Source organism: Tribolium castaneum, chromosome 5, assembly GCF_031307605.1.
Source record: "Tribolium castaneum strain GA2 chromosome 5, icTriCast1.1, whole genome shotgun sequence".
NCBI classification, from domain to species: Eukaryota; Metazoa; Arthropoda; class Insecta; order Coleoptera; family Tenebrionidae; genus Tribolium; species Tribolium castaneum.
The window spans coordinates 13186180-13198911 of NC_087398.1; the positions used below are offsets into that span (position 1 = coordinate 13186180).

The 12732-nt window shown below is 33.1% G+C and overlaps 1 protein-coding gene across 6 annotated transcripts in view; it reads left to right on the forward strand.

Annotated features, from left to right (window-relative positions):
- Positions 1 to 12732, forward strand: part of LOC654869 (uncharacterized protein) — a 106231-nt gene that overhangs the window by 89439 nt on the left and 4060 nt on the right. For 5 of the 6 annotated variants that reach the window (XM_064356640.1, XM_064356642.1, XM_064356644.1 and 2 more), the window contains 4 exons: positions 1713 to 2613; positions 6201 to 6618; positions 6866 to 7238; positions 10793 to 11759. In XM_064356640.1, the coding sequence (XP_064212710.1) occupies positions 1713 to 2613; positions 6201 to 6618; positions 6866 to 7238; positions 10793 to 11759 (2659 nt within the window). The remainder of the gene's footprint in view (positions 1 to 1712; positions 2614 to 6200; positions 6619 to 6865; positions 7239 to 10792; positions 11760 to 12732) is intronic. The other variant, XM_064356641.1, reaches the window with a different exon arrangement.

Genomic DNA, 12732 nt, shown 5'->3' on the forward strand with positions numbered 1-12732 from the left:
ATTTGACCTCTTTCAAGTAATTCGTAACTTAATTCACATTTGTTTAATAAGTGACTAATTAATTAATCTAAGGGCTGGTTTACAGCAAGCTTTGTTAAAATTTAATTCGTTGTTAAAAGTTAACAACACGAACGGACCAATCAAATTTGTCTAATTTGATCACGTGATCACGCATTTAATTGTAGATTAACTTAATGACGCTTCTATAGGCCGACCTTTGTGTTCAGTTAAATTTCGTTGCCATTTAAAGTAATTCTGAATAATTTAAAATTTTACATTTACATTTTAATGTTAAACTACACCGTAAATAAATAATATTTTTTGTGGCTGGCGACAATTTTTTTATGTAATTTTTGTACAAAACAACATACCTTATCAAAATATTAAATTTTAGTAATTATTATAATAAAATTATACTCGGTTTACAGAACAATTTTCGAAATACAATCAAATTTTCATTGCAGTGCTATGTACCTAAATAGAAAATTAATTATTAATTAGTTTAATCTTGGATTATATTTTAAGTCGCCTTCTGTAAACCGGCCCTTTACATTAATTTATTAAAACGAATTGTAAGGAATTGTAGAAGAAATTGTGAAAAAGGTGACATAAGCAATTTAACAAAAAATACTGATTGTTGTATGATAATTACTTAATTAGTTTTTGAGATTCAATAAAAATATACATTTAGGAGACTCACCCTGTCTATTTAAGGAATAAGTTTAAAATAAGTTTAAAAGCACCGCTAGTACATGCTATTCCAGTTATTAGCCACTTGAAATATTAAATAGCTCCCTCTATTTTTTTAACATTTTTGTTTCCCACTGCTCTCGTGTTCGTCATCAAAAAACAAAAAGCTTTTAGTTAATGTTTCGCTCTCACTTTCTTTTCATTTTTGTTGTGTCTTCATTATCTTTCACTCTCACTCTCTATCTTTAAATTATTTTTTTTTTCTTAGAAATATTAGCATTGATTCTAAAAATTCCATAATTAAATGTTTCTTTGACCTTCCTATGGAGTGTAATCTTTCAATTTCAAAATGTCAAGTTTTCCTAAACACACCAGATCTATCTCTAGCTTCAGCTGCTTTCATTTTAAATGTATTTTTTGAAAATGTTGGTAACACTTCAATTTGCTAGTCCAAATTTATTATACCTTCATCTAAGTCCTATTCTAATGAATTATCCGACTTAACAATTTCTTTTTTCATTGAAATTCTATCAATTTTCGTTTTGGTTTTTAAATTCATATTTGTTTTGCTAACATTCCGAGCACATCATTATTTTGGCTTTATCTAAAAGTTTTGAAATGGCTGGTATCATTTTTAGAGCGGAATATCAACTTATTGTCGCATATTGTCAAATAGTTTCTAGTAATGTAAAGTAATGTCGTGTATTGCATTGTATGTATCTCCCATTTCAGTTCATAGTAGAAATGCAACAGCGCGTTTGAATTTTTTGGAGTGAAAAATAAAGCACAAATTGAGAGTTTCTTTATAAGAAAAAAAATTGTGTTAAACTAAATCCGGGCGACACTCTTTGAGCTAAGAAAACGCACCAGAAACTTCCAATCTGTACTCCATTTCAGTCAAAAAAATGTAAATGCGCTGTTGCAAAATTCTACTATGAACTGAAATGTGATATAGAGTATTGTAATGTATTGTCTAATAAATATTTCGAGCAGTGGTCAATGTTTTGTCGCTATTTTTACAGCAGTATGGTGGACATTGCAACGGAGAAAATCTTGCGTGAAACTTGCTCAACACTGATATCCATAGGCAATCTAAAAACCAACGAACCGGAGGTAAGTCATGACAAACAACGACGCGAAAGTACAAAGTACGACGAAGAAGAGAAAGAGTGCAGTAGCATCCTATCTGCGATTTCTAACGAAGAAGTTAGCATAACATCGGAAATCCTGGACCAGAAATCGTTTTGTCCCCGAAAAAACAGCGACGGGGAAGATTTAAACGGCCATATCTGCCACATAGACTCGCCAGAAACGGACACTTATCCCAATTCGGACGCCCTGCATGGAGAGTCCCTCATGGACGACATAAGCTCGATGTTGGGAGAAGTGATGTACGGCTACGACCAAGACAGCATCGAGAACACCTACACTGACGATACCACGCTTTTCACAAACGACATGGCTGATTTGAAACTTGAGAGAAGAATGAGTGCGAAGAGGGACTCCCTGGACAAGAAACGAAGAAGCTCCAGAAGCAAACTGGACGAAGACACGCAATTTGGATTTGAAAATCGTGCCTTTATGTCACAACATGTATACCTAGATAATAAAGTAGAATCTGAACCGACGAGGTACTGCAGTTTGGCCCAATTCGTTGAAGGTAACGACATAGCAAGGAGGTCGTTCAAGAGGCGATCGACCAAAATGTCAAAGACCGAAGCAAATGTCACCAGACAAAGCACTCTGCTTGAGGAAAGTGAAATAACGCCAGTTGGGTCATTCAATAACTTGAACAAACTGGAGAAGGAGTTGTCAAACGTGTCCACCTCGACCCTCAAAGCCCTGGAGCTGGACAAGGAAACGGAAGAGGAAGCGCCAAAAAAGAACAAAGAGGATGCTCTCGAGAAGTTGAAAGCTGAAATGGTAATTACCTATTTTTTATAACTTTTGATTAAAGCATAACTTTAACAAAACTCTTTAAACTACTTTTCCATGTAAGTAGTCTTCCCCTACCTCTATGTACATACGCCATATATAGAAGTTTTTTGGTTTAGTGTGTAGCCAGTTATATATACAAGGGGTCACTGAGCTTCTCAATTGATTCAAACACTTTTTCAATTCATTATTACGTATGATAAAACCTGAATCTCATTTGACTCCACAATCCAAAAAAAAAATAATTTTATTTAAAAATAATTTTATTTGGTGCAAAAGGACAATATAATCTACACACAAGTCACAGCGAAGTACGTGGTACAAACACAGTTTGTAAACTAGCCAAACCGTTTGAAAACGCAGTTTCAACTGAAATTGAATTTTGGCTAATTTACTTGAAAGACAAAATAGCTGGATAGTCTATAAATTTTCCAAGACATTCTCTGGGTAATATCAAAAATCATACTTTCTCGTAACACAAAATATCCAATTCTTTAGCTAGTTGACAACTCGCTGGCGGCAAACTTATAGTAAATAAACAGAGGTTACGAGATCATTTTAGATTTTGAATTACAGGGTCAGGTTTATAAACTAATTGAAACAATAGATGTTTTATCTTTTTTATAAACCAACCAACTTACCATCCGTCTGACTTACAATCATTAAAATTCGAATATAAATTTCTATTCTATCTTTCCAGTTAATTAGCCAAAGATTTTGGCTGGTTTACAAACTAGCCAATATTTTAGTTGAAACTGCGTTTTCTATTAAAATAGCCAACTACTAAATTAACCAGCTACTTTATAAAATAGTCAAGTTTACACATTAGCCGTAATACATCAACAGAACATATGTGTGGGGGAAGGCAATTAAAATATTAGATGCCAGCATTCCTGTATTTGTCAATACGTTCCAATTTGTTTATTATATTTTTATTTATCCTGGTATCATGCTTATGATTACCACAATGCTGCTCATTTTTTCTTAGATCCTGTTTCGTACGACATATCACATAAAACTTTTAATCATATAAAAGGTGCGTGCAATGTTAGAATTTTTAATTTTTTAAAAAGTGGTCTAGCAGAGATCACAGTAGATCAACTTAAATTACACAAACTAAAAATGTCTTTATTATACACAAGGTGTTGATACAGGGTTGTGAACCATAGTTATATATTTTTTAAATAACACCCTATGAATTTGTGCACAATTAGATTCCACACACAAAAGTAATGTAACTTTGTATAAGTTATTATAGGTCTATCTCTTTTCGTTTCGAAATTATTCAACTTTTCGTTATAAAAAAGACCAATTTTTGAAAAATCACTACGAAGTTGCCAATGAACATTTTCCGACAAATTTGCCATCGAATATCTCAGAATAACTTGCAATTTTAGCAAATAGTCGACTTTAACTTGAAACACGCAGATAATGTACAGAGTGTACCAAAACGCAAAAAGTTGAATAATTCATTTTTTTTAATGGAACACTATGTATTTTTTTAGACGTATCAATAGCATTTTGCATAAGCTTTGCAATGGACTAGAGTTTGCATAGCAAATTTAAAACATTTCTTGGGATTTTTCAAACAAAATATTCTATTGCAAGAAAATTTGTTATCCTAGAATCTGATAACTAATAAGTCAAATGGTGATTTATTTTTTGATATGTATTAATGTAACTAATTACAATAGTAATTTAATTATTACTTGATACATAAATAAATTTTACTCATCAAGAATTAATAATGAAATAAATAAAAAAGGAAACACTTTAAAAAATATCTCTAAGTTGCTACACAAACCGCATATCATTAGAAAGCTTATAAAAATCAGTACGTGCAAAGAAATACATGGTGTTCCATTTGAAAAAAATGAGTTATTCAACTCATTAAGTCGACTACTGCTAAAACTGCAAGATATTCTGAGGTTTTTTTTGTTACTCTATCGGAAACTATTTATAGACGACTTTGTAGTGATTTTTTAAAAAGTGGTCATTTTTATAACGAAAAGTTGAATAACTCCAAAACGAAAAGAGATAGACCCATAATAGTTTCAATATAGTTACATTATTTTTTGCGTAGAATCTAATTATGCAAAAATATATAGAGTACTCCATTAAAAAAATATAACTTTGGTTCACCACCTTGTATACATTACCCTGTATATAATAAAAATGTCTTTAGTTTGTAACTTTAAGTCGATCTAACGGATAATGAAAACGGTATGACAATATTTAAATAATAAAAAAGTTACAAACAATCAGTTATAGTAATCGGCTATTGACACTTCATGAAAAGTCTATACATTTCATGAAATGTGTGATTTCGCTAAGTGGCTGCGACATATACATACATCGGACGACTAGTAGTTTTAAATACAATGTTTACATTTTTTTCTTCATTCATAAGCAGCGTATTTGTACTAAATCACCGTTTAGCTTCCATAGTTTTATTGTTTAAATATGTTAAGAAATTTTCATTTGCTGAAAGATTGAATGCAAAAATCAAAATCAACGGCAAGCAATATTGATTTTAGACTAGGTCCTTCTACATAGCCCGGTTAGTCATTAATATAAATCAGGAACAAAAGTGGACCAAATACAGATCCCTGCGGGACACATCTATAATCTCTGTTCGCTTCTGACTGTCAAATACATGTTGTGTCCTGTTTTTGAAATAAGAATCAAATAAATTTAAACTAGTACCTTTGAATATCATGAAAGTACAGACAATTTGTCTAAAAGTATGTTGTGCGAAGCACAATGAAAGGCGAAGGAAAGATCGGTAAAGATACCAAGAACACTCAATTTGTCCAGTCCATTAGATTATAGGCGCATCTACTGTGCTGAAGCCCTTGGTGAGCGGAAAGTATGTGGAATTTAGAAAGATAGTTAAATTACTGACTAAAGATATGTGCGGATGTTTTGGATGAGTTTATAGTTTGAAAGAGAACTAAAACTACCTTTGTTTTTATAAACAGGAGTGATTATGGCGTGTTTAAAAAGATCTTGAAAATTTTCTAAAGATAAACAGCAGTTGATGATATCTAGCAAGGGTTTAACAATCAGTTTTTTGTTATTTTTGATAATAAAAGCACTTATTGGCCAGAATAATCCATAGTGTTTTATTTTTTAAATAACTGATCCAAAAAAAGTAATTTTACCCTATTTTATTAAAGCCGGTAAAAGTTAAAGTTGTGGTTTTAAATTGAAAAAACATGGTTTCTGTACTTTGGAAGACCCAGTAGTTTTTATAAACACAGATTTTTTAGAAGACAAACCTCCAAATTAATGCCCCTTATTATTTTTATTGATAACTGAAAAATTAAACCCTCACTTCCATCAAAAACACAAAATCTTTCTATTTTTTTGGTATAATCGGAAATATTTTCCTGAAATGTGTCCTAGAGTACCTATAAATAATATCTACAAAATATAAAAATTCCAATTTAATTAATAAGTGAGCTACAGAAGGCGGAACTGGACTACCTTTGTATACGAGGTAGAGGAAGAAAAGTTTGGGTAAAAACTTATAGAAAAAAACTTCATTCGTTCATTTTGTATTGTTTCGCTAGTGTGTCTTCCCGCAAGTGAGCGTAATAGTGGAGCCCCCTTCACCCGTCTTGACTGAAGAGATTCGAACCGAACGCATGGTGAAACTAGGTGTTGAAATTGAGATAGATTCTGGTTCTGACTTGGATTTGCGTAAATCCGACAAGCTATCGACTGATGTCACCACCAGCAATAACAGTTCCAGTTCGAATTTGCTTGGAATTGACAACGAGCAATTTATGACGCGATCACCTGCAGCAACACGCAGGATTTCCTGCTGCAGTATGTTAAATCCTGCTGAAGCTGCGGCTCTGGCAGCTGCAGCTGCAACGACCAGTTTCTACACCGACGCGGAAAAGAAGGAGAAAAAGGATGAGCGGGAGAAGGAAAACAGGAAGCTGCCAATCATCAATCCACTAGTGCGACTACCAACATGGCCAAGTAAGTTGCGTTCGTAGTGACCTAGACTAGCGAACAAAATCCCCGTTCTAACCCTTTTAGTTTTGTCGAAATGTTTGGGGAATGACAAACCCTTGGGCCTTGTCTTGGTTAATTTTTTAGGATGCCATCGACAAGCATTGTTCTCCCTATGATTTTTGCGATTTGCAATTTTTGTTTTATTCTAAAATCCCAGCAACGCCAAGTAGAAGTATTACTGAATGTCTTATCGGTGTGTATCGCATTTTAGATGTGAGCACGGGAAGTGGTTTCATTAGCAAATGTCTTCTAGCTAATGCTGACACCCTTTGCGCAGCAGTAAGTCCCCTAATTGACCCTGATGAAACACTACTAGAAGGTTTCTACGAACGCTGCGTCATGAACAACTATTTCGGTATCGGAATCGACGCCAAAATCTCGCTTGATTTCCACCACAAACGCGAGGAACATCCCGAAAAGTGCAGGTCGAGAGCTAAAAACTACATGTGGTACGGGGTTTTGGGGAGCAAAGAGTGGCTCCAGAAAACGTACAAAAATCTAGAACAAAGGGTCCAACTGGAGTGTGACGGGCAGAGAATACCCTTGCCCAGTCTTCAGGGAATCGTCATACTCAATATACCAAGGTAATACATACAATAACTTCATTGATGCTTAAATACAACCTGGACCACAACAATACAATTTAAACACAGTAGTGAGCTTTATTTATTAAACTCTTTTTTAATTTGTTAATGTTTTCAATTGAGCTAATCTCTCAAGGAAGATGATTAAAAATTTTTATCATTATGTAGGTACTACATACTAGTAGTGCCTAGCCTGTGAAGAATCATATTAAGATTGGTACAGTTTATTTGAATATCGTGTTATATCTCCACACTTTTGGAATTCTCCAATGTGCTTTTTTAAGTATATGACTAGTGCAGTATAACAATAGCAAGTATTTTTTAAGCTCATAAAAAATGAGTATAATTTGGTACTCTCAATTATGTTTTTACAATTCTTTTTTGTAATATAAACAATTTGTCAATATAAACAGAGCTTCCCCAGCAAAGCGTACCATAATTAAAGACTGAATTTACACTCGTGTGGTAATTTACCCTAACTTGGTTAGTCTGTAAATTAGCAAAATTGTTAGCTTTTTTAAAAGAAAACAAGAAAATGCTATTCCAAGAATCTTGGTTAATTTACTTGAAATACAAAAGCTGGGTAATTTAATAAATAAGGTGTTCTAAAATATTTTTATTTTTGATTATCGGGTCAAGTCAGTGGTCAGGTTTATAAACAAACTAAAAAATTGGATTTTTTATCTAGTTTACTAACTAACCAACAAACCTTTTGGCTACTTGAACTTGATTGGACAATGATTTAAATGCAAATATAAGATTTCACTTTTATTTTATTTTTATTCGATTTTGCCTTTATGACTTATTACGTTTATTTGTGTCAATGCAACCTATTAAAGTAATGTTTATACAGCATGTCTCAAAACTGGCGAATTCGGAGTTCAAAGCGTTGTAGAGAATCACTTCACTAGTCCAAATGTAAAAACAAAATAAAGATTCGGGGCTTCCCTATAAAGATATAATGGTTTAAAGGTGCACTTCAGGTGCACCTTGAATTGCGTTTTCTTCAAATACTGGCAAACAATTTCGGTGTTGATTGCTATCTATGGTGTAGAAAAAAATAATGTAAAACAATTTCTCGAAAAATTAAATTTTAATTTAACTTTAATTTTAATTTAAATTAGATCTTAAATTTTCGCAATTTGTCTTAAAAATCACGAAAATTACCAAAATTTAAAATTTAGAGCAAATTAAAAAAACTATTTTACATAAATTATTCTCCACAATCATCTACACCATAAATCGCAATAAACAGTGAAACTTTTAGCTTGAGATCGCCTGTATAGTAGCGGTTTCAAAATTTTAATGCGTTTATTAATTTTTTTCGTAGACGACTCGATATACAACAAATTAAAAAAAAAACGATTTTGCCATTTGGCATTTTCTTAACGTTTCTCAATGGAGAGATGTTTTTAATTGCAAATGAAATTATTTACTAAATTAGCCAGCGAGTTGGTTTGTTGTAAACTAGCCAAAACATTGGTTATTTTGTGTAACAAGAAAGTTTGGTTTTCACATTACCCAAACTGCCTTGTCCAGCTATTTTGTCTTTTAAGTAAATAAGCAAAGATTCTTGGCTAGTTTGTGAACTAGCCGCTGTTTTAGTTGAAAGAGCGTTTTCTATTAAAATAGCCCACTTTACACATTAGCCGTAACATAGAAAATGTACAGATACGTTTTTAATATACTTTTTTAAATTACCATTTATTTTGACCATGTGTTTTTTATTAGACTGATTCCGTAATGGTTTAGTTTGTTTATCAATATTTTGTGGTTTATTGTTCCAAACGCCCCACTTAAATCAAAGAAAATCCCTACTGCTAAATATTTATTTAGTATGTATTTTATTCATCAAACTGTTGCAAAAAAATATTAAATTGCTTTTTTGGTATTTTTTTTATTTTCTAAATCTGCATTGTTGATTCGCTGGTATTCCTTTTTCATTTAAAATCTGTATTAATCTCTTGTAAAATATGTGTTCATATAGTATAGTTTTTGAAAATAAAGACGAAAGAGATACTGGTCTATAGTTTTTAATTCTATTCCTTTGTTTCTTTTTACAAATGGAGCTGATTACTGCTCATTTCAATTCGTATATTACATGAAATTTCGTCATATCCATATGAATTTTTTTTAGAAAGATGTAATGATGTTTAAACTTCTCTGGTAGCAGTTGCGATCAGTAAAAGTATCTGATTAACTGCTTGTGTAGTATTCAATATGATAAAAATTCCAGATTAATTCAGAGATGATGTCTAATATCTCTTACTGAATTATAAAAAAAACAAGTGAAATTGTTTGCTATTTTTTTATACTTTGCGTTTATAATACGCGTATTAACTTCTATCAGCAGGATATGTTTATAGCTTATTAAAGTACAGTGTATTTTAATGAATCTAGGGATATTTAGTTTCCAAGAGTTGCATCGATCTTTATTTATTATTTATTAGTTTATTACCAACTGACACAAAATTTTCAAGAGGCAATTTTTTTTTATTAAAATAAGAAAAAAAGGGGTGCATAGTATAAAAATAGCATAAAATACTCGTTTTAACCCTCATAAAACTTGTTTTTGATATGCTCTTATCACTTATGTATAATCTGTTATTATTATACATTTCACTTGGTAAACTTATTGGTTGAAAATTTTATTAATGTTATTATTTATAATGGTCCAGGCAGTTTTATTTATATTTACGAAATTTCTTAAAAAATTGTATCTGGTTACCAGTTCATTATTTTGTTTTTTATGCGTTTCCTTATTAATTGGCCTTTTTCTTAATGAGTTATTTTGACGATGGTATTTTCGGCTTTGTTTAATTGTGAGAAATTAATTGAGTATTTTTACCTTCAATCACAGGAACGACACAATCAAAATAGTAAGTAATGATATTAAGGAAGTTCCTATTTTTTTTTGTAATTCTCTACATCATTACTCATTAGAAATGTCGTCCCAATTTTCGTTTTTTTAAGAGAAATTTAAACTCTTAATATCTTAATATTTAAATATTGGCCATCATCATGATCAAACATTGTTAGGAATTACATTACAGAAAATACAGGGTACTTCACATAATTTTACGAGGCCAGCGCCTGTAAAATGCCACTAAGAATACATGTTCCTGTACGAACCCGATTACAAATTTTGAAAAATTAGATAGTCTTCTTTAGTTTGTTCACCCTTTCAAGAAATTACAAAGTTTTTGGGTAGTTAGTGATTAAAATTGACAGATTAAAATCTGTCTATTTTTAACACATGATAGCGGTTTCTAAAAAATAGCAACTCATGATTATTAAGGATTAGTGAATTAGTCTGACATGGTACTGTCATGGTTTTCCAAAAATTAAATAATTAAATGTGATTTTTTTGTATCTAGTGTTTTGTGACTTTTGTATATTTGGGTGCGTACTTTACGCCCAGGCATCGAAAAATTGTATGAAACACCTAGTATTGGTAATTAAATATTTATGATTACCTTGAACTCTGGAAGCTGCAAAAGCGCATTGATTGAACCTATAAGATGTAGAAAATTATTATTTATTCCGTATTGCAGTTTCATGGGCGGCATCAATTTTTGGGGCGGCCACAAAGAAGACCACATTTTCCTCCCACCGTCATTCGACGACAAAATCCTGGAAGTGGTTGCAGTTTTCGGTTCGGTCCAAATGGCAGCTTCGCGTCTCATCAACTTGCAACATCACCGAATCGCCCAATGCCAGAGCATCCAGATCAACATCTTGGGCGAAGAAGGCGTCCCCATTCAAGTAGACGGCGAAGCCTGGATCCAGCCTCCAGGCATCATCCGAATCCTCCACAAAAACCGAATGCAGATGCTTTGCAGAAACCGGGCCTTGGAGAACTCCCTCAAATCATGGGAGGAAAAGCAGAGACAGAGCATAGCCGCCCAGGGCAAGCAAAGACATTCCATTTCGCACGATAAAGGCCGCCACAGCTTCACTCGCCAAAGTATGCCAAGCCATGAAAAGTCGTTTTTGGGAGTCAATTTCGAAAAAATTCGCCAGCATTCGTTCAGCGGTGCCGTTCCGGTACATCACCACGAAAAAACTGTCACTTTTGTCGAAAAACCCATCACTCCAATCGAACCGGATATCTTGTTCACCGACGAAGAGCATCACTTGCTGCTTAGTTTCATCGAATGTGTGACTACTTTGACCAAATGGATTAAAATCCTAGCTATTAGTCATTCGCTAGAAGCCGATTTGTATTCACTAGCAGCGAAATGTGACACTTGTCTTGAAAATATACACCCGAATGGGAAAATACTCGAAGGGCCTACGCTACGAACTGAATTTACTAAACTGGTCACTGCTGTTAAACAACTGTATGAAGAGAGTTGCTGTCTTTTGCACGATAGAGGCGATAAGTTGAAACTGCGCGAAGATTTAGAAAATAAGCTAAGTGCCAGTTTAGCCAACACAGAGATGGAATTAAGGAAGTGTGTGATGTACGACAAACCGCAGGGAAGTCTGGTTTATCTACAACCAGTGCAAGGCGACCAGGTAAGAACGAATAAATTTATTTGGGCGTTTCTACGTCTCCCGCTATTTTGGGAGATTTTGCACTCAATAATTCTAATATTAAACTATTACTAAAAATTCTTTATTACCTATTTCGCTTTACAGCCCTACTTGAAATTACTTAATATTTTACATTACGTATACAGGATGTATCAGAACTCACTCCCCACCGAAAAGGTGCTAGTAATAACACCGATGGAGATGGCAAAAATGCAAGAAAGAATAGGTTTTTTATTTTTCGTTTGAGAGATAAAGAGGCCTCAAAGTGATCAATCCCAGAAGCTATCTCCCAGGTGTAAAGAACTAAAAATTACTCAAGTGCCCACTTTTATTGTCAGTTCTACCTATTTTTTTGTTTTCCTAGCAACGTGTTTTGTTCACCTGGTTCCCCCATAGCAAAGCCCTTTGTGATTGACTATTTTCAAACGTTCTTATCTCCCAAACGCAGAGTCAGAACTTTTTTTTGTAAAGGAACTTTAGCTTCAGAATTACCTAAACTATACGCATCTTTCCGATGGGGAGCAAGTTCTGATACAGGCTGTATGTATTTACACTTGTTTTTGCTTTTCCAATTGTCTTCTTACATCCGTCACTTCTTTCATCTATTCTTTTCCTTCACCATTTTCGTTTTGAATTTTCTCCCTACATAATGATGACAAACAATGTTTTAACGTGTACCTTTCTTCTCCACATAATCTGCACATTCTTTTCCAATCTTTCCTCCAAAATTCGTTATCCCTCTCCTCATTTCCACATCTAAATCTGGCAAAAATTTTCTTACCTTTACTTTTCATTGTAAACAATTTAAAGTAAACCGTTTACTGAGTAAAGTTATTCCCCGGTAATTTTGCGGTTGAATTTTGTCCCCTTTCTTGTAAATTGGGATAATTAGTTCTTTTCTACAATCTTCAGGCAATCTCCCTCCTTTCCAAACACTATTGAAGATTTCATATAA